Source organism: Peromyscus maniculatus, chromosome 1 (assembly GCF_049852395.1).
Source record: "Peromyscus maniculatus bairdii isolate BWxNUB_F1_BW_parent chromosome 1, HU_Pman_BW_mat_3.1, whole genome shotgun sequence".
NCBI lineage: Eukaryota > Metazoa > Chordata > Mammalia > Rodentia > Cricetidae > Peromyscus > Peromyscus maniculatus.
The window spans coordinates 199241861-199263138 of record NC_134852.1 but is presented as its reverse complement, the minus strand read 5'-3'; the positions used below and the strand labels follow the sequence as shown (position 1 = coordinate 199263138).

General features: G+C 45.4%; 2 protein-coding genes across 7 annotated transcripts in view; both read right to left on the bottom strand.

The window, feature by feature from the left end:
• The window catches only part of As3mt (arsenite methyltransferase), a 200719-nt gene that overhangs the window by 36716 nt on the left and 142725 nt on the right, over nt 1-21278 (bottom strand). The window contains exons 1-2 of one of the 6 annotated variants that reach the window (XM_076563248.1): nt 2390-2479; nt 1596-1669 (exon numbers count right to left, since the gene is read on the bottom strand). The exons of 1 other annotated variant lie outside the window; for it this stretch is intronic. In XM_076563248.1, coding sequence (XP_076419363.1) covers nt 1596-1625 — 30 coding nt within the window. In that variant the 5' untranslated portion in view covers nt 1626-1669; nt 2390-2479. Of the gene's footprint in view, nt 1-1595; nt 1670-2389; nt 2480-21278 lie in introns of those variants that run through there. 4 more of the 6 variants (XM_076563249.1, XM_076563250.1, XM_006983331.4 and 1 more) reach the window with 4 other exon arrangements.
• On the bottom strand, nt 6186-16645 carry Borcs7 (BLOC-1 related complex subunit 7). The gene is made up of 5 exons (XM_006983330.4): nt 16452-16645; nt 8624-8686; nt 8476-8519; nt 7639-7659; nt 6186-6816 (listed from the first exon to the last, which is right to left on the bottom strand). The coding sequence occupies exons 1-5, from the start codon at nt 16587-16589 to the stop codon at nt 6765-6767; spliced, it is 318 nt and encodes a 105-aa protein (XP_006983392.3). The 5' UTR covers nt 16590-16645; the 3' UTR covers nt 6186-6764.

Genomic DNA, 21278 nt, shown 5'->3' with positions numbered 1-21278 from the left:
GTGGTTAAGCTTAACTTCCTCCTTTCCCAAATCTTACCTCCAGTTCCAGATCTCCCTTTAACTATCACCAGAGGCATCTACCTGTACACAGGTTGCCTAGAGACTGAGTACACGTTCCCCAACCCTGCAGAAAAATGGCAGACAGCTTGGACAGATAGGAGCCACAGGAAAAAAGAAGACAGTTTTATTTTCTCCCATTGACCTAGCAACTTACAGATTTTTAACGTCTTTTACCAAACACATTTAAGATTATAGTTGTGCACGTAAGATCCCTCTTCTTAGATATTACCCATATTTAGCCTTTAGTTAATTCATTAGTCACTTCCCCTTTGGGTCACAAATGGTAATTAACAACTAGTGCCCCTCTTTGTAATTCTTATCAACCCTCCATTTGATCCTGATAGCGGACAATCACTGCCTGAGGAAGTTCAGGCTGAGTGTCCTGGGTGGAGGGGAGGATTGTGATTTTGGGGAGATATATAACTGTAAAGCAGAGGACAGGAAGGGAGAAAAGGGAATGGAAGAACTAGATGGGTAAGAACTTGAGAGGAACAAACTGAGATGGGCAAGAACTAGGTTGAAGGGCTAGAAGAGAGGACAAGAACGAGATGGAAGATGAGGAAGATCCAGATGGGGAAGAGCAAGATGAGGAAGAGCCAGATGAGAGAGAAGGAGATGGGAGAGGAGCTGATACGGGAAAGAACTAGATAGATGAGAGCCTAGAAGGGACAGAACTAGATGAAGGAATTAAGATAGAACCTAAAGGGGACAGTAGATAAATATAGAGAGAAATCAGGCAAGAAAGGAGCTAAACATGAGAGCAGAACAGAAGCTGTGTAGAGAGAGAACTATCACAGAATAATAAAGTGTATGAACTAAGGAGTTTCGTATACATAGATTCATTTCTCCTCATCAAAGATTAATTATCAGCTGGTTGTAGATTCTTCCCGGGCCCTGGGAGGGGACTATCGAGGGGCTGGACCCCCATAGTCCTCGATAAACCCGCACCTAGGCAAACGCAGAGACTTGGCTCTCCACCCCTGCAGCTTCACCTTTTCTGGAATGTAGTACAGGTGAACTCTTAGCCCTGTGGCCGCTGTTCAGCTGTATGCAGAAAAGCACTACTACAATAACTCACCAGTGTGGATGTAGTTCCATGTACTGCCACTTCTCCTCAGGCTGTTTTTGTTTACATTACATCTGATGTATCTGTGGGGTGGGGGTGCCCTGGGACATGTGCAGCCAAGGGGCTTTAAGGAAGTTGGTTCTCTACTTCCACACTGGGTACCAGGGGTACAACTCTGTCGGAGGGCCTGCCAGCAAGTGCCTTTGCCTGCTGAGACACCTAGCCGGCAGGATGCATTTTTAAAAAGTGTTTCTGTTTCCACCATTACTTCTGTACGTCTTTTATATTGCTCGGTGTGTGCATGCATGAGCACCACAGCCCATGCGTGGAGGGAGACGGGCGACTTTCACAGTTAGTTCTCTCCTTCCACAGTGGGTTCCAGGGATCCAGCATCAGGCTTGTGTGGCAAATGCTTTTAGCTTTTACAGCTACGCCACCTCAATCCCCTGCATTTGTTTGTATGTCTTACCTGCTTTGTGGTAGAATCTAACTTTGCCATTCATCAAGATAAGGCGATGTAGCAGGATAAATGGAAGGATGTCTAGATAGGAAAGTGGACTCTTAGGAAATTTACCTTCCTGTTTCCAATCCCATGTCATTTCAGAAAGAAATGTTGAAGTCCCTCTAGTAAGTCTCCAATTCCCTGCTGTCAATTGTTGTTGAAAGTTAACAGGGTGGCAGGGAGACGGCTCAGTGGGTAGGGTGCCCGCCACCAAGACTGAGGGCCTCATTTCCATCCCTATAATGCACATGAGAACCAACTCCTGCAGGTTGTCCTCTGATTGCCACATGCAGGCCATAGCATGTATACATACATGCACAAATAAATGTAAAGTTGATGGGCTTTGGTGGAGCACGCCTTTAGTCCCAGCACTCGGGAGGCAGAGGCAGGTGGATCTCTGTGAGCTCGAGACCAGCCTGGGCTACAGAGTGAGTTCCAGGAAAGCCAAGGCTACACAGAGAAACCCTGTCTGGAAAATAATAATAATAATAATAATAATAATAATAATAATAATGGAAAATAATAAATAAATAAATGTAAAGTTTTCTTTTAAATATTAAAAACAAACCCAGGGCTGAAGAGATGGCTCAGTGGTTAAGAGCACTGGCTGCTCCTCCAGAGGACCTGGGTTCAATTTCCAGCAACACATGGCAGCTCACAACTGTCTGTGACTCCAGGGGGTCTAACACCTTCACAGATACACATGTAGGCAAAACATCAATGCACATAAAATAAAAATCAATCATTAAGGGGCATCCCCTGGGCAGTTGTGCAAGAAAACCAGCTGGGCAGGAGCAGCAGAGAAGATCCAGAAGCAGGGTCCTTCCACGGTTTGAGCTCCAAGCTCCTGCTTTGAGGTCCTGCTCTGGCCTTCCTCGGTTAGATAACTTGCAAAAGGTCGCAGAGCTAATTATTAACCACTCCATAGTGTTTCCTCAGAACACAACACAGTGCCTGGAGGATGGCTGACTCTTTAAAAATATAAAGGTAAATATTTTTTAAAAATAAATCATTTAAAAAACCCACAGGCAATCCTTGTTGGAATAGTTTTAGATGGGGACATTTCTAACTATTAAGTGTGTAAAAAAATGACAACTTTAATAGGCATCATGTACTTTTTAGCACTTACGTAACAAAGCTCTCCTGAACATCACTTTTCAGAAAAATAAAACATTCTCCCCATAAAATGAGCTCTTTGAACCAAGCAGTTCCTTTCTCCTTGTTCTGGTGACAGCTTTGTCTCAGCCAGAGGGCAGGGAGAGGATGTGCTCATCTTCACTTGTACTGCTACCCTCTGTCTGTGGGTTAGTCACGAGAATCACTTGGTAACCACACCCTATAAACCACAATGAGCAAACCATCATCAGCTTTAACTTCCGCCACGCTCCCCTCATGGTGCCTGGTACCGGGGCTGACTTTGGGTCGGATGGTGAGCAGCAATCATTCTGATCAGTCAGGGCCTCTGCTGCCAGTTTGCTGTATTCTGGCTTTGGGGGTGTTTCCTAGTGGTCAAGGTTGATCCCTGGGTCTCACGTGTGCAAGGGAACCACCACGGAGCCACACACATAGCTTCTGTGCTGTGTGTCATCTCTGCTGAAGGCAGGCATTCCTTTTTTTTTTTTTTTTTAGTTTTTAGATTATTTATTTTTATTTTATGTGCACTAGTGTTTTGCCTGCATGTATGTCTGTGTGAGAAAGCCATATCCCCTGGAACTGGAGTTACAGACAGTTGTGAGCTGCCATGTGGGTGCTGGGAACTGAACCCAGGTCCTCTGGAAGAGCACTCAGTGCTCTTAACCACTGAGCCATCTTTTCTTTAGGAAGGCAGGCAAGCATTCCATTTGAGCTCTTCAGGCAAGCTGTATCAAACATTAGCAAAATTATTATTTTTTTTAAAGATTTATTTATTTATTATGTATACAGCATGTATGACCAGAAGAGGGCACCAAACCTTATTACAGATGGTTGTGAGCCACCATGTGGTTGCTGGGAATTGAACTCAGGACCTCTGGAAGAGCAGTCGGTGCTCTTAACCTCTAAGCCATTTCTCCAGCCCGCAAAATTAATTTTTTAAGGAGGTAGAAAATTGAGAAAGGATCTTTAGTCCAGGCTGGTCTCAAACTCCCTATAGCTGAGGCCAGCCTTGACCTACAGGTCCTCTTGCCCTCAGGTGCCAGGATTACAGATGTGCACCACCACTTCCATCTTGATTTTTTAAGATTTAAAAGAAAGACCATACATAGAGAACTTCCTGTTCTTATCTCCAAGGGTAGTCCTGAGAAGACTGCCACATACTTGTTTGGAAAACTACTGGGCCAGCAATTGTAGGCCAGACCAGGAAGGCTGATTTTGGTTAAGTGTTCAGAGCCATGTTTCAAGAGACAAAGCCTTTGTCTGGCAAGATGGCTCACAGGTAAGGGCCCTTGCAACCATGGCTGATAGACCTGAGTTTGTCCACAAGGATCCTCATGATGGAAGGAGAGAACTGATTTCATAAGTTGCTCCTCTAACCTCGACATGTGTGTCCCCCCACCACCTCCACCACATACACAACAAAGAAATAGAAGAGAAAAATTGAGATACTGTTTCACTACATAGCCCTGGCTACCCTGAACTTTTTTTATAATTAGAAAACAAAGTAGAGCTTTCAAAAGCAGTCAGCCTCCTCAAGAGTCCTCAAGGGCTGGAGAGGTGGCTCAGCAGTTAAGGGCACTTGCTGATCTTCCAGAGGACCCGAGTTCCATTCCCAGCAACCACGTCATGGCTCACAACTGTCTGTAACTCCAGCTCCAGGAGATCCAACACTTCTGGTCTCCTCAGGCACTGCACACATGTGGTACATAGACATACATTCAGGCAAGACATCTATACACATAAAAATAAATTTAAACATCAATATCCACAAATGTTGTTATATAATCTTGCCTTTTATTTTTAGATGAAAATCACATTTTCTTTAGCAAATGGATGTTTTACTGATTTTTTTAAATACTCACTTTTTATTATGTATATGTATATGTCTATGTGTGTTCAAGCATGTATATGTGAACACAGGTGTCTGAGGAGTCCAGAAGAGGACATTTGTGAGCTGTCTCAAGTGGGTGCTGGGAACTGAACCTGGGCCCTCTCCAGAAGCAGCAAGTGTTTCTAACTTCTGAGCCACCTCACCAGCTTTTAATGGCCATGGTTTTTTGCTGGGAGTACATGGAAAGGGTCTGTTCTTTGACAGTTTGTGGAAGGCAGAGAAATGGTACCACAAGCAAATGCCATTTTAACTGCTGCTCCTTTAGCATTTTGTGCTAAATTCCTCCTCATATTGATCTACATATATTCTTTCAAATATTAGTTTTGTAATGTCATGTCTTTATAAGGCACCAGACTTTTTTACATTGACCAAATTTTTAGTAGTAAGCTGAGAGAGAACTCTTTTCAAATCTAATTCATTTTATCCATGTCATAGTCAGTGATACATTTATTAACTTACACTTTAATGACTGAAGTATATTGAAGTATGAAGCTGTAACAGCCACTTGTGTTTTTCTGTATTTTAGACTTTGTGGTTTATTTGAGATGGGGTCTCTCTATGTAGATCATTTGGTAACTTAATTATCAGCACATCCACTTGTGTGACGTTACTTCCAAATGTGAAGGGAATGGAATGGCTATAAATGATTACAAAATGAACCAAGGTCACTTAATCAAGAGTCACAGAAAGAAAGGAGCCAGTAACAAAGGTCAAGGCAAGGGGCTGCAGCTGGCCAGAGAGGACATCGTTAGCCTGATTTTCACATAAGAATTTGCTGTGACTAAGGGAGAAACAACAACCATTATCCATGTTCTGTGTCCATTAAGTGAAAATTCTTGAATGAATGATTAAAAGTTTTTTAAAATATGAATTAGTCTCACATGTTCACAACAGAAGCCCCTCCCTCCGCCCTTTCTTGAAGACAGGAAGACTGTAGTGCCCTGAATGGTCTCAACTTCCTAGGCTCAAGTGATTCTCCTGTCTCAGCCTCCCAAGTATCTGAGACTGTTACTCAGTGCCCAGGTGCAGTGATTTGTAATCCCAGCACTTGAGAGGCTGCAGCAGCAGGATCGTTAGTTCAAAGCCAGCAGGCTACACAGAGCACACTGCCTCAGGGAAAAAAGAAAAAGAAGACAGCAGTGTGCTGTGGATATCGCTCTATATAAATAAAACACTGATGGCCAGTGACCAGACAGGAAGTATAGGCGGGACAAGGAGAGAGGAGAATTGGGGAAACAGGAAGAAGGAGGGAGAGACACTGCAGCCACCGCCAGGACAAACAACATGTAAAGACGCCGGTAAGCCACAAGTGATGTGGCAAGGTATAGATTTATAAAAATGGGTTAATTTAAGATAAAAGAACAGTTAGCAAGAAGCCTGCCACGGCCATACGGTTTATAAGTAATATAAGTGTCTGAGTGATTATTTTATATGTGGGTTGTGGGACTGCGGGGATTGGTGGAACCTGGAGAGAAGCCCTCCAGCAACAGCAGTGTGCTTAAGGATCGCGTTAGACAATACAGCCACACGGCTTTTAACAGGCCATCTTTTATTTTCAGTGCTAATTACTGAGCCTATTTATTTTAATATGAAATTCAACACAACTTAAATATCTGATCAGAGTATGGGTTAATTCAATTTAAGAAGCAATTCCACGCCAGGCGGCGGCGGCGGCGGCGGCGGCGGCGGCGCACGCCTTCAATCCCAGCACTCGGGAGGCAGAGCCAGGTGGATCTCTGTGAGTTCGAGGCCAGCCTGGGCTACCAAGTGAGCTCCAGGAAAGGCGCAAAGCTACACAGAGAAACCCTGTCTCGAGAAAAAAAAAAAAAAGAAGAAGCGATTCCAAGGCCAGGCAATGGTGGTGCCCGCCTTTAATCCCAGCACTTGGGAGGCAGAGGCAGGCGGATCTCTGAGACCAGCCTAGTTCCAGGATAGCAGGGCTACACAGAGAAACCTTGTCTCAAAAAACCAAAAGAAGTGATTCCAAATTCAGTCACCTGGCTTCTTTCCACAAGTCTTTTCTAGATGAATTTTTGGAGAGGAAAATGGGAACCAAGCCCACAGCCTCCTCCTCAGCATCAGGCAAAGGAGTCAACTGCTGCTGTGACACGCTACTTCAATAAGTGACTCAGCTGGTCCTGCAGGTCAGGTGACTGTTCAACACTGGAAATCAAACAGAGAACAGGGTTGTCTGAGGTGAGCAGGAAAGACAGTTCTTTGTATGAGCTATCCTTTAACACCTCACTCTTGTTACACCTAAGTCAAAACTGACCTCGGTCCACGTGGGCCTCGGAAGTGTTTAAACTCCGAGTCTGGCACTGTGGCACAGCTGTCTGTCCCAGTTACTGGGGTGGCTAAGGCAGAGGAGGGTCACTTGAACCCGAGTTTGAGGCCACCGTGGAAACACAGTAAGACTCCAGCTCAAGGCTGGGAGAAAAGGAACCCATGAGGAAGGGTTTGTGCGGATGGGCATGGCGGCACACACCTGTAACCCGCCACTCCAGAAGCAGAGGCAGGACCGTGAGTTCAGGTTAGCCTGAGCTACAGGTGAGGCCTTAAATCAAAAAGAAGAGAGGCTTACAAAAACTTAATACAGTTAATAAAACGAGACTATTTAATAACTTTAGTATGCTTGCTCTATTTATGAATATTACCAATTTAAATGGATGTCTATTCCTAAGGGTGGCCTCTGTACCCTGTAACTTCTAGAACTTAACAGGCAGTGAATCCAGTTCCTGCACATCTTTAAAATACACCATGTTCTTCACATTTTAAACAGGCTATCCAGAGCATGGTCATTTAAAGGCACATGTCAACCAGTTTTCCACTGATCCTGGGCCACACCCAGCATGCTCCAGTCAGCCCCACCCACCACCTTTGAGGGGTCACTCCCAGCATGCTCCCATCAGCCCCACCCACCACCTTTGAGGGGTCACTCCCAGCATGCTTCAGTCGGCCCCACCCACCACCTTTGAGGTCACTTACTTCTTCTGAATAGCTTCTTGCCTAAGTCGGGAAGGGGAAAAAGGAAAGAAACAGGGAGACCCAGTGAGCCGAGAGAAGTCATCATCGACAGATCACACGGGCAGGCTGAATACACCTGGTTAAACTTAGTCTAATTACGTGGGGACGAATAACCACGTATCTACACACTGAAAAACATTAGCTATCGGGACTTGAATTCTCAGCCATACAATCCCAATAGGGTATGCAAGCATCTTCTCCACCACATAAAATATAAGACAAGAAAAAAAAAATACAACAAAAGGCAAATTCAGTTGTAGTTTTCGTCAAAATTACAATGAGGGCGCTGCTGACTGTGTATTTCAAAACCTGAAGGATTTCTATGTTGCTGGCGCTGTGTTATGTGTAGGAATACCAGTCACCATCGCACTCCATCTCCAGGGGAGGAGAGACACTGGGCACAGAGTGGACGGATACTGATCTAGTCTCTCTGGTGCCACACATTGGTAGCGTGATCCCGGCAAGCTCTGCCCCATGGGTTCTTCCTTTGTAGAGCTTCCAGTTAACACAGGGAGGTTCAAAACAAGTGGCCCCAGCGCCCACTCTCCCACATCTCAACTTCCCTGAGGCCTCGGTGTCTTTTCCCTTGATCAACCCTACCCACCTCCCTCCCACCCCCAGCTCCCCGCCCCCCCCCACTCCCCCCCCGCCTCCCCCCCCCCCGCCTCCCTTCCCTCCCCCCCCCACCTCCCTGCCCCCCCCCCCCCCCCCCCCCCCCCCCCGCCTCCATGGGAAGATAAGAACACAGGCTGAGGCTGAGGCTGCGCAGCCGGTGACTACCGGTTAGGGCATACTCACTGGTACTGAAGATGTGTTGTTATTATTGCCATTTTCCTTAAACTCTGCATAACAGAGAGAGAGACAGAATAGTCCACTTCCCTATGGTCCTACAACACACACACACACACACACACACACACACACCATGGAAGAAATAGTTTCTTACATCTTCTGAGTGCAAGATGGCATCTTCCTGTAGAACCATGTTTCGAGCTGCCTGACCCAGCAGCTGGAAGACAAAAAAAAAAAAACAAAAAACAGTAATGATCAAAATTCCCAACTCTGAGACTGGCTTGGCAGTGTAGGCTTGCAATCCCAGATGCTAGGGAAACTGAGGCAAGTTGGAGGCCTGCCTGGACTACAGAGTAAGGTCGGCTAATTTAGTGACCCTGTCTCAAAATAAGAAGGAAACTCCATTTCACTGGCACAGTGGCCATTCTGACACAGCTCCACACCTACAGCCTCCTCAAGGCTCCAGAATACCCAGCTCTCCATACAGCCCGTTCATCAGATGCTAGCAGAAGTCAGCAGGACTGCTTTGGCTGGACCACCAACCTCTGGTTCTTTAAAAACACACTTGGGGCAGCTGCAGTGGCCGCTCAGTAGCTAAGAATACCTGCTGCTCTTACAGAGGACCACAGGATCCGTTCCCAGCACCTACGTGGTGTATCACAACCATCCATAACTCCAGGGAGAAGGGAGCCAATGCCCTCTTCTGACATCTGCAGGTACCAGGCACACACAGTACACATACATACACACAGACAAAACACTCACACACATAAAATTATATAAATCTAAAAACAAAAACAGACTTGGGCTGAGGCTATAGTTTAGTGGATAGACTGCCTTCCTTGGGTGCACAGGACCCGAGGTTCAATACCCAGCACTGCACAAACTGGGCGTGATGGTGCAGGCCTGGAATCCCAGCATGCGAAAGTAGCAGCAGAAGGACCAGAAGTTGAATGTCACCTCCAGCCACACAGTGAGCTCTGAACTAGCCTGGGCTCCAGGAGACCCTGTTCCAAAGAGAAAGAATAAAAAAGGGCAGACTTAGTCTTTGGGTGAGCCAGGCACTGGTGTGGTGGTGGTGGTGGTGGTGGTGGTGGTGATGCACATCTTTAATCCCAGCACTTGGGAGACTGAGGCAGGTGGGTCTCTGAGTTCGAGGCCAGCCTGGGCTACAGAGTGAGTTCCAGGACAGGCAGGGCTACACAGAGAACCCTGTCTCACACCTCCCACAGAAGAGTCTGGGGGTGCAATGAGAGAAAGGGGGAAGAAAAAGGCATGGGAAGAAGCTCAGGGGCTGGGGGTGTCCTGGAGTGGTGAGTGACTGTCTGGAGTGATAAGGCCCTGAGTCTGATCTCAATACCACAAAGGAAGAAAGAAAGGAGAAAGGAGAAGAGAGGAGGGAAGGAGAAAGGAGAAGAAGCCTCACTGTCACCACTATCCAAGGCTTAGAGAAGGAAGAATGGAGCTAAGAAAGAGGTATGCAAGAGGAAGTGTGGAGGCCGACTTCTGAGTTCAGTGACAGCTGGGCCCTGAAGCCCAAAGAGAAACGGTGAGCTCAGGTTCAGCACCGTGACCTGATCTCAGCAAAGCTGAAGCTGGGTGACAGCCGGGCAGAAACTGGGCCTCTTGCCGCTTTCTGGCCCTGGTACATCACCCTAACCCTGCAGAGGCAGTTACATGCATCCTACCAACACATCAAACCCTCCCTGTTCACCTTGGCTAGGAAAATTCTAGCAACTGATGACTCCAAATTAGCCAGGATGTGGTGATATTTGAACAAATAAAATTTGCCTGAAGATCAGAGGACAGAACAAGCCTCTAAACAGATGCCAGGCGGTGGTGGCACACACCTTTAATGCTAGCACTTAATGGGAAAAAGAGGCCGAGATCCGTCTGGATTTCTGTGAGTTCAAGGCCACACTGGGCTACAGACTAATCCAGTCTAAAAGAGAAACAGAGCCAGGCAGTGGTGGCACATACCTTTAATCCCAGCACTAGGAAGGTGGAGGCAGGCAGGAAGTGATATGGCTGGGCAGAGAAAGGAATATAAGGCAGGAGGGAGACAGGAACTCGCCCTCTTTCAGGCTGAAGAGTTGGTGAGGTAAGAGGTGGTGGCTGTGGCTTGCTCTGCTTCTCTGATCTTTCAGCTTTCACCCTGATATCTGGCTCCAGGTTTTTATTATAAGACCATTTAGGATTCATGCAACACCAGGAACATCAGCATTGTTGAAGTTCATTCTTCTTTTTAAAATTTTAAACTAGTAAATCTCATGTGCTTCTAAAGTTTGAACAATGAAATGAGCCTTCCACCTCTGCCCTTCCTGTCCTGTTCTCTCCCCATGTGCAGCAGTTTTATCAGTTTGTGCTTTCTTTCTAGTCTGGATACCTGCAGATGCTCAAGTCCATTATGTAAAACGGTGCAGGGTTTGCATACTGCCTACTTCCATCCTTTCAAATGTTGTAGACCATCTCTTGATTACTTTTACTTTTTTGGTGGGCTTCTTTTGTTTTGTTTTTTCTTTTTTGTTTGTTTTGAGACAGGGTCTCTCTATGAAGCTCTGGCTATCTTGGAACTCACTATGCAGACCAGACTGGCCTCAAACTCACAGAGACTCGCCTGCTTCTGCCTCCCAAGGGCTCTATCAAGCCTATTGCTTTTGCTGTGTCCGTATTGTGTGTGTGTGTGTGTGTGTGTGTGTGTGTGTGTGTGTGTTGTATGTACATGACTATGCAGGTTCACACATGGCTATGTAAATAGGGAAGCTAGGGTAGGACTTGAGATGTTTCCTCTACCACTCTCTGCCTTATGAGCCTGAGACAGGGTCTTTCACAGAACTGGAGGCTCACTGTTTTGGCTAGGCTGGCTGGCTGGCATGATCTCAGGATCCACCCGTCTACATCCCCAATGCTGGCGTTACAAGCATGCACAGCCACGCCTGGCTTTTGATATTGGTGCTAGCAATGGAAACGCAGGTAGGTCCTTGTGTCTGCAGAGCAAGCACTCATGCCCAGGGACCATCTCCTCGGTCCCATGTCTTGTTTTGGAAAAGGGGGTCGCACACAGCTCAGTCTAGTCTCAGACTTACTGGGTAACTGAGGATTGTGGTGATATTTTGTGTGTGATCTAGCAAATAAAGCTTGCCTGAAGATCAGAAGGCCAGCCACTAGTTAGCCATAGAGGCCAGGCAGTGGTGGCACACACCTTTAATCCCAGCACTTGGGATCTCATGCCTTTGCTCCCAGTATTTGGGAGGCACACATGCCTTTAATCCCAGCACTAGGAAGGTTGAGACAGGAAGTGATATGGCTGGGCGGAGACAGGAATATAAGGCGGGAGGAGAAGGGAACTCAGCCCTTTCAGGTTGAGGGTTCGGTAGAGGTAAGAAGCCTTTCTAGTGGCTGTGGCTCTGCTTCTCTGATCTATCAGCTTTTATCCCAGCATCTGACTCCTGGTTTTTATGATTAGACCAATTAGGATTCATGCTACAGAGGTGATCTTGAACTTCTGATCTCCTGCCTCTACCTTGCAAGTGCTGGGATCACAGGTATGTGACTCTAGATTACATTATTACCTAATACAATGAAAGTGCTATATAACTGTTACACAGTATCTAGGGAACAATGAAAACACTACACATGTTTCAGTACAGATGCAGACATTGACTACATTTTCAGTCTGTAGTTGGCTGTGAAGCTCAAGGACACCAAAGGCCAACCATACCCTCACTCCCATCCTCTTACTTACAACCTATACAGGCACAGCGCCATACCTTGTAATTTCCACTTTACAATATAACCCTGAGATAAATGGATCTATCTGCACATCAGTGATATACACACTATATATGATATATCACTGGATATCTGTGAGAGAGGAAGAGAGAGATCTTATTTTTCTATTGCTGTGAAGAGACACCATAACCAAGGCAATTTATAAATGCATTCAGTTGGGGGTTTGCTTCAAGTTTCAGAGGATGAGTCCATGACATCATGATGGCAGGGAGCACAGCAGTAGCTGAGAGCTTCTATCTTATCCACAAGCTGGAGGCAGAGAGACTGGGCCTGGTGTGGGCTTTTCAAACCTCAAAGCCCATTCCCAGTGACACACCTTCTCCAACAAGGCCGCACCTCCTAATCCTTCCTAATCCACTAACCATTCAAATGAGCCAATGAGGGCCACTCTCATTCAAACCACGAGAGAGAATCTCCTCAGCTACTCTTTTACAACCCCAAATATCACACCACAGCACACAGATACACTAGGACACTCAACCAGTCTCAGCCCACAGACTTGGAGGCTATTTCTAGTCTTTGAAATGAACCAAATGAACCAAAACGCTCCCGTGAGTCTGCATCCTAGAGCATCTTTGTGATGAACATGCAGAATCTTGATCCTGGTTCAAGTTCTGTTACATGTTGACAAATTCTCCTGAGTCACAGATGTATCATCTTGCACTCCCACCAACAGCATATGAAAGAGCAGGTTCCTCTCCTGTGGGGCTAGGAATCCAATTCAGGCCCTTGCTAGAACTCTATACTCTATCATTGAGCTATACCCCCAATTCCTGTGGCCAGTTTTGTGGTGTGTGTGTGTGTGTGTGTAGGGAGGGTTGACAGGCTATCTTTCCTCACTTGCTCTCTGTATTTACTTTGTTTTTGGTTGGGTGTTTGTTTGTTTGTTTGTTTGTTTGGTTTGAGGCAGGGTTTCTCTGTGTAGTCCTGGCTGTCCTAGAACTCACTCTGTAGAGCAGGCTGGCCTTGAACTCAAAGAGATCTGCCTCTGCATTTGTTTTTTAAGACCTGGTCTCGTGGTGGTGGTGGTGGTGGTGGTGGTGGTGGTGGTGGTGGTGGTGGTGGTAGTGTCCTTCACTTACTTGGTGAGTCCCATGCCAAAGAGACCTAGTCTTAAAATCTTTAAAAAGTAGATGACACCAAGGAACAGCACCTGAGGTTGTCTTCTAGAGACATGCATGTACACACACACACACACACACACACACACACACAATAAATTCACAAATTACATCACTACAGTAACAAAGACAAGTGCCACACATAGATTTAAAAACAAACAAACCACAGTGAGGGCTCTGGGTATAGCTCAGGGGTAAAATGTTTGCCTTTAGTACTCTCTAGGTTCCACCCCAGCATTGCAAAAACATTAACAATTACAACACCCCACAATGACCCTCACTAATACAAGACTCAAATGGAGTGTCTGAAGCACAGGTGTGCAAGCCGTTTGTCACTAACTGGCTGTGGGCGTAAGTACATTTCTCCTCACTTTCTGGGCCAGCCAGACTGGTACCCAATCTTTGTACACATTTCATCTCAAGGCCTTTCAATTCACAGTCCTACCTACAACTCTCTGCTCTTGCTCCAGATATCCACATGGCTTGCTGTGCATTCAATTTCACTGTCTGTACAAATGTCACTTTCCCAGAGACCTGTCACCACTCTCTGCTCTGAGATTCATGTTCCTTAGAATGTTTATTCACCACTTAAGGCTGGGTGTTTCACTGGGTTTATTATCTGTCTCTTCCCTACAGTGTGAACTTTGACTCTGCCTTCTCTTCAGACTACATAAATCCACAGCATTTCAGTGTAAGCTTCAGGGTTGGGCTACAGTGTTCAGTGACAGAGCACTTGCCTCCTATGAATTAGGCCTAAGTTCAATGGTCAACACCAACAGCACTACCACAAAAAAAAAATGCTAAGCTTCCTGGGTACCTGGATTTACCCCTTAAAACTAGAACAGCTCCTTTTATAGTTAAATATAAATCCCTCTTTAAAAAAATGGGGTACAGGGTCATACTATGAAGGCCCGTCTAAGCTAGAACTTGCTATGTAGTCCTTGCTGGGCTAGAACTCACTATGTAGACTAGGCTGTCCTTGAATTCAGAGATCTGCCTGCTTCTGCTTCCCAAATGCTGAGATTAAAGGCGTGTGCTACTACTACTACTACTACTACTACAGTCATCTTTAAAAACGTTTAATTGCGTGTATTTATTTATTCTGTCGAGGAGAGAGGGACATGTGTGCCATAGCACCTTTGTGGAAGTTAGACAGTAGTCTCTGGAAGGTGGTTCTCTCCTTCCACCACATGGGTCCCAGGCCGGGACGGAACTCAGATGGGCCAGCTTGGTGACAAGCACCTTTACTTGCTGAGCCATCTCGCTGGCCCAAAAGCCACTTCTTTAAAGTTTAAACATATTTACACCATGTCTTCACCCAATTTGTTCATCTAGGGGAAAAAATGTGTATGTGCAATTATATGATGTATGGGATATTTTGCATGCACATACATTTCCTACAGAATAAATAGAATCTATAAATCCTGAAAAAGAAAAGCCAACATGATTGCCAACAAAACTGACACAGGAATTCTGTGCAAACCACGATTTGCATAATTTATATTTGGAAAAGGCAATGTAACAATTCTTTAAATTCTTCAAGCTTTCTCCTAAAAACAGTGTGTCCGATGGAACCACACAAAGCCCATCAGCAGAGAACAGCAGGTCGGTGACTTCAACAGCTCTGTAATATAGTAAGGACAAACACTTCTTATACAGCTGGGATTTCTGTTTGGTTTTGTAGCCAGTCAGTAAAAGCTAGCTACACAACAGGTTATCATAACTAATGTGAGTCAGAGACTGAACATTCATACACAAACCCAAAGACCTGAGAACATACAGTTTGGTTACCACAACTACATAGGGAAACAGGTATGTGGAAAAGGAGAGACTTGCTATTCGACAAAAGCTAGGTTGAAACTGTAACCACTTGTTGAAGATGAGTAGCTAAGACCACCTGTTACTAAATTAAGGAAGAATGAACCAATCTGCAGGGGAAATTCATGGAAATCTAAAAAGACCGTATGCTCTGTTTTACAGATGTATTCTAGGCTTCCATTTTAAGAAAGGCAAAATTAAAGTCTTAGCTATGTATGGGTGGTTTAATCTAACAAAATGGACATACGCTTCATTTCTTCTGGTTTTTACGGGGGTTTTTTTGTTTGTTTGTTTTTTGTTTTGTTTTGTTTTGAAGACAGGGTTTCACTGTGTAACAGCCTTGGCCGTCCTGGAACTAGGGCTGGTCTTGAACTCACAGAGATCCGCCTGCCTCAGCATGAGCCACTACTCCCTGCTCCATTATTACTTTTGTTCGGAGTACCAGCTGTTAATAGGCACTTAGTATTTGCTGAATGAATGAATAAATGAATGAATGGAGTGGACAAGGTAGAGTCAGTTAGAACCCTTTCTTCCTGCCATTAGTCACCACTGCCCAGCTAGTTTTTATTTTTTAAACCTTCCCTTATGTATTCCAGCCTCTTGCATTAGCCTCCTGAGAGCTCAGATTATAGGTCTGCCCATCATGCACCCCATACGTTTGATTCCCCTTTAGTAAATACATACCAATGCAATTGCGGGGTCACTGCATTTCGTCTACCTGCCCACGAGCATGTTTCATGAAGAAAAGTGCTATGAACATGCACATGTCTTTGTGCGGGCACACACTTTCTCTGGAATAGATACCTACTTCAACATGCAGAGTGTACATGTCATCAAATCATTCCATTCATAGAATTCCACGGAGGAGGGGGGAGGAGAACAGGGCAATGGGAAAAGCTACTCTAAGAAACAATGAAGACCGTGGTCAGAAATATAAAGAATAAACCCACAGACAAAGGAGTGACAGCAATCTGGGAAGTTGAGAGCAACGCCAAGCCGAGTTTCGAACGGGGACTGGGAACAAGGGGCACCGGGCAGGAGCCGCGGCTCGGCCTGTGCCTCTCTCCCCTTTCTAGAACACAGGCTCCCATCACGTCGCCTCTTCCAGCTCTCACCGCTCACCCTAAACTGAAGAAACGCGGCCAGACGCCCCAGACCGGGGCCAGCAGCCTCCACTCCCAGGATGCCATGCGCCGCCCCTCCCGGAGCGAACGCGGGCAGCTCCGGCCCGGGAGCGCGCGCCCCGCTCACCTCCGAGCTCCGGGAGCCTTTCAGCACCTGCTTGGTGAGCGCGATCACGTCGGTCCCGCAGGTGTTCACCTTCTCGGTGAGAAGCCCCTTCACCGACTGACCAAATCGTGCTTGCGAATCCGGCGTCCCAGTCGCCATCGTCTCAACCGGGGAACACCGCAGCCGGACGACGGCGAGTCCCTGGGGCCAAAAGAGATGCAAAGCGGCCAATCCCGCCAAGAGGAAGGACCGCATGCGCTTACCTCAAGCTGCTTACCAAAATGACTTAAAATGCTCAGTTGATGAGAATGGGAGACAAGGTCTAAGCAAGCCACCCTGGAGCGGATGGGATATAACTTAGGTGAATCTATAGTTTAGAGTCAGAAGAGCTGGATTCCAACCCATTTAATTCTGCCATTTAAGCAGTGGTGTGGCTACAAATTACTCAATCCCCGGGTCTTAGGTTCCTCATCTGTGTTACGGACATCACTGCATGAACTAGACGTGGTAGCACAACCCTGTAATCCCAGCATTCTCTAGATGGAGGCAGAAGGGTCAGAAATTCAAGGTCATCCTTGGCTATTTGGCAGGTTGAAGGCAGATTGAGATACATGAGACCCCCATCTATAAATAAAGTAGAGATTTCCTCCAATTCTAACAGACATTTCATTAAAATTGTCAAAGGACACAGACAATGCAAAGAAAAATAAATTCAAATTTACTAAAGTGAAAAAAAGTCAACATCACTAATACTTTTATCAACAGTAATTTTTATTGATGACTAGCCTTTTAATTAAAACCCTACTTATAATAACTTTGGAAGTGGTGCTTAACAGAAGAATATTAGTGTTGGGTATTCATGCCAACTCAAGTGGCAAGGAAATCTGCAATGGGCAGATACTCCCTTGTAAATTTTGTAAACTCTCAAGGCACGTAAGTGGCCAGAGGCACACCCCCCCCACTCCTGCCGCCCCAATTCCCAAAGGGTTCTAAAGGACTGTAACTGCCTTTCCCAATCCTAACGTGGCAGAGTGACCAGGCCCCACCCTACAAGAAAAAAAAAAACAACTCACCAATCCCTGAGCTTGCCCCAAAATCAGGCCATATAATCCCGCTAATCCCAGGCCATCCTGGAAAGCCCCACCCTCCCCCAAAGAAACCACATGTATTCTGCTCAGTTTTCTGCTGCTTCTCACCATGGGAGAGGCAGCAACCTTCCTGGGTTTTTCCCTCCCAATCTCTTTTGTGAGGTTTGTTGTTCTTGTTAGGGTCCGAGAGAAGGCCCCAAGAAAGACCAACAGTCATGTATGCAATTTAGCAAAAGCGCTATTTCCAACAGGTTGGGGTGGCAAATAGTGACCCCCGAAGGGAGGCTGCGAGTTCCTTTTAAGGTGTTAGGGGGATTCCAGGAAGGAGGGATTAATCTGGTGCTGATTGGTGGAAGAAAGATTAGTCTGGGAGCTGTTTGGTTGGAGGCTGTAGAGGTTAGGGGCTTGTTGACAGGAGGGTAGGAAAAACTCTTTAGCTAGCAGGAGGCTTGGGGGCGGGGCGCAGGGGTTATCTGCTGAACCAGTAGAAGTTTGGGGGGCGCCTGCTGATTGGTTGCCCCTGAGTTGTGGTCTTCCTGAGAATGGCTTGCTCAGCTCCAGCCAGTTGCAGTAAACCGAAACTAAGGCCTGGTCCCTTCAGGGCTATTTGAAGCCTGTCATGGCTCTGGTCTGGCTCCCCAGTCCTCTCAGTACTGTGCGACGTTGTGGTATTTCTTGGCTTACAACTGCTGGGATACCTTCCCATCTGATCTGTAACACTTAAACAGTTAAGTTATTGGGAGTAGCCCTTGAAGGGGACATTGAAATCCTGGTCCCATTTTGTCTCTCTTTCCATCTGTGGTAGGTGGTTTGCATGTAATTGGCCCCCATAATCTCACAGGGAGCGGCACTAGTAGGGGTGTGGCTTTGAGTGGGTGTGGTCCTGTTAGAGGAAGTATGTCACTGTGGGGGCGGGCTTTGAAGTTTCCTATGCTCAGGATACTACCCAGTGTGTCAGTCAGTCCACTTCCTGTTGCCTGCCTATCAAGATGTAAGGACTCTGAGCACCACTTCTGCCTGCTGTCATGCTCCCCATCATGATGATAATGGACTAAACCTCTGAAACTAAGCAAGCCACTCTCAATTAAATGTTTATTTTATAAGAGTTGCCATGGTCATGGTGTCTCTTCACAGTGATAAAAAAAAAAAAAAAAAAAAAAAAAACCGAACTAGGGGCTGGAGAGATGACTCAGAGGTTAAGAGCACTGACTGCTCTTCCAGAGGTCCTGAGTTCAATTCCCAGCAACCACATGGTGGCTCACAACCATCTGTAATGAGATCTTGCAGACATACATGCAAGCAGAATATTGTGTACATAATAAATAAATAAATCTTAAAAAAAAAAAATCCCTAATGACAACAAGTTTAAAAAAAAAAACCAAACTAAGATACCTTCCCAAACATGAAGTGAATAGTCCTTCACCACATACTGCCACCATGGTGCACTGTGGTGCCACAGGCCCAAAGCACTGGGGACAAATAATGTACACTGGAACCTCTGAAGGAAAAGAATAGTAATAGAAAAGTTACCCATCCAAAAATCCTAAGTTGAGAGTCTGCAGAGATTTTTTTTAAACCGTTTGTTCAAGAATATTCCTAACTCAAGAATCACAGAACAAGCTGAGAGCCACAGGAAGGATTATTGCCTGAAACCATTGACACAGAATTCTCCCATATGTCCTCTCCTTGCCATACTACTTTTTATTTATACAATAATTTATCTCTTTAGATATTTAAACCACAGAGCCATATCTCCATCTTCAGTTTATTTTATTTTTCTGTGCATTTGTATATGTAGAGGGGGTGGTATGTGTACATGTCTGAAGGTGCCCTCAGAGGCCAGAAGAGGGCATCAGGTCCCCTGGAGCTGCAGTACAGGTGATTGTGAGCTGTTCAACATGGTTGGGTGCTGGGAATCAAACTCTGTTCCTCCGCAACAGCAATTTGCTCTTAACCATTGAACTGTCTTTCTAGCTCCTATTTATACTTTGAAAGACTTGCCACAAGTTAGATACTCCTGAGTTACCTCATTATACACATTTCTTTCACTAGTATTACTGACTTACATAAATCTACATTTTTTGGAGGTGATCATTACATTAACTCCATATCTTTTCTCCCAAGCTATTGTTTGGGCAGCCAGTTTGGATATTTGTTTGTTAGTTTTTGAAACAAGGCCTCAGTATTACCTCAGACTGTCCTCCAGCTTACAGAGAGCTCCCTTACCTCCTAAGCGCTGGGATTTAAAAGCATTCACCACCACAACAATTTTCTTTTCATACAGAGATATTTCAGATAAAAATGTTAAAATCCCAGTAGGCCATGCTCAAAGCTAAGTGGATATGACTGTGGCCTTGCATTTCCCAGCTGGAACCCTGCAATCTTCTGGGACTTTAGTAAATGAGACCGGAGATGGCCCTTGTGCCATACTTGTGACCTGCGATTTTACTGTATCCACTGTAACCGTAGGTGAATGAACGTCAGGAACCACCTTTTCTCATTTACCAGAAGAAAAAAAGAAAGGTTCTTTAGCAGCTGTGGTGGTTAGCATTGTCAACTGGGCAGGGCCTAGAATTACCTAGAGATAAGCCTCTGAACATGTCTACAAGAGACTGTCTATACTGGGCTAGCCTCTGGGTGTGTCTATGAGGGATTATCTATACTGGGTTAGCCTCTGGATGTGTCTATGAGGGATTATCTATACTGGGTTAGCCTCTGGATGTGTCGATGAGGGGTTATCTATACTGGGTTAGCCTCTGGATGTGTCGATGAGGGATTATCTATACTGGGTTAGCCTCTGGATGTGTCTATGAGGGATTATCTATACTGGGTTAGCCTCTGGATGTGTCTATGAGGGATTATCTAGATTGGGTTAGCCTCTGGGTGTGTCTATGAGGGATTATCTAGATTGGGTTAGCCTCTGGATGTGTCTATGAGGGATTATCTAGATTAGGTTAATCTACATAATGACATGAGAAGACTCACCTGAACTGTGGGCAGCACCATCCCCTGGGCTGGGGTCCTGAACGGAATAAAAAGGAGAAAATAAGTTAAACGTGAGTATTCATTGCCCTCTGCTTCTTGACTTTGGATAAACTGGATTGGCGGCTTTAAGTTCTGGCCATCATGACATCTGCACTATGATAGACACTCTCAAATTCTGAACCGAAATAAACTCTTCCTTTGCTTGCCAAGTATTCTGTCACAGCAGTAAAACCACTAACTAAGACAGCAAACCTTTGAGATGTAATCTTAGAGGCTGTCAAGATCGTGTATACAATTATTATAAATATACATGGCCATTGTAATGACAATAAAATGTGACTTTCTCAAATGTATATATAATTCATCATTTCATTATTCTTATTGTACAATCAGTAGCATTAAGTACATACTATGTGACTATAATCACTATTTCCAGAACATTTTCATCATTGTAAACAGTGTACCAATTAAACAATAACTTCCCATTCTCTTCCCCACCTACCCTCTGGAAACTTCTTGTAGCTGGAAGTTTCTCCGGTCATGCCCGGCCCGCTGTCCAGATGAATCTTTCCCATTTGAGGTCCCATAGTCACTTATAAAATAAACATTCTGAGGCTTAATATTAATTACAAACTGTATGGCCTATGGCTCAAACTTCTTGCTAGCTAGCTCTTATAACTTAACCCATTTCTATTAATCTATGTATCACCATGTGTTCTCAAAAGAGGAAGCCGGAAGGTGACGGGGTCCCATAATCCCTCCCAAACATACTCCT

Coding starts and splice junctions, on each gene's coding strand:
- Borcs7 (XM_006983330.4), bottom strand. CDS start 16,589: ATGGCGACTGGGACGCCGGATTCGCAAGCACGATTTGGTCAGTCGGTG. Junction 8,520..8,623: donor CCATCTTGCACTCAGAAGAT/GTAAGAAACTAT, acceptor TCTGTTATGCAG/AGTTTAAGGAAAATGGCAAT. Junction 6,817..7,638: donor CAAGAAGCTATTCAGAAGAA/GTAAGTGACCTC, acceptor TTTGATTTCCAG/TGTTGAACAGTCACCTGACC.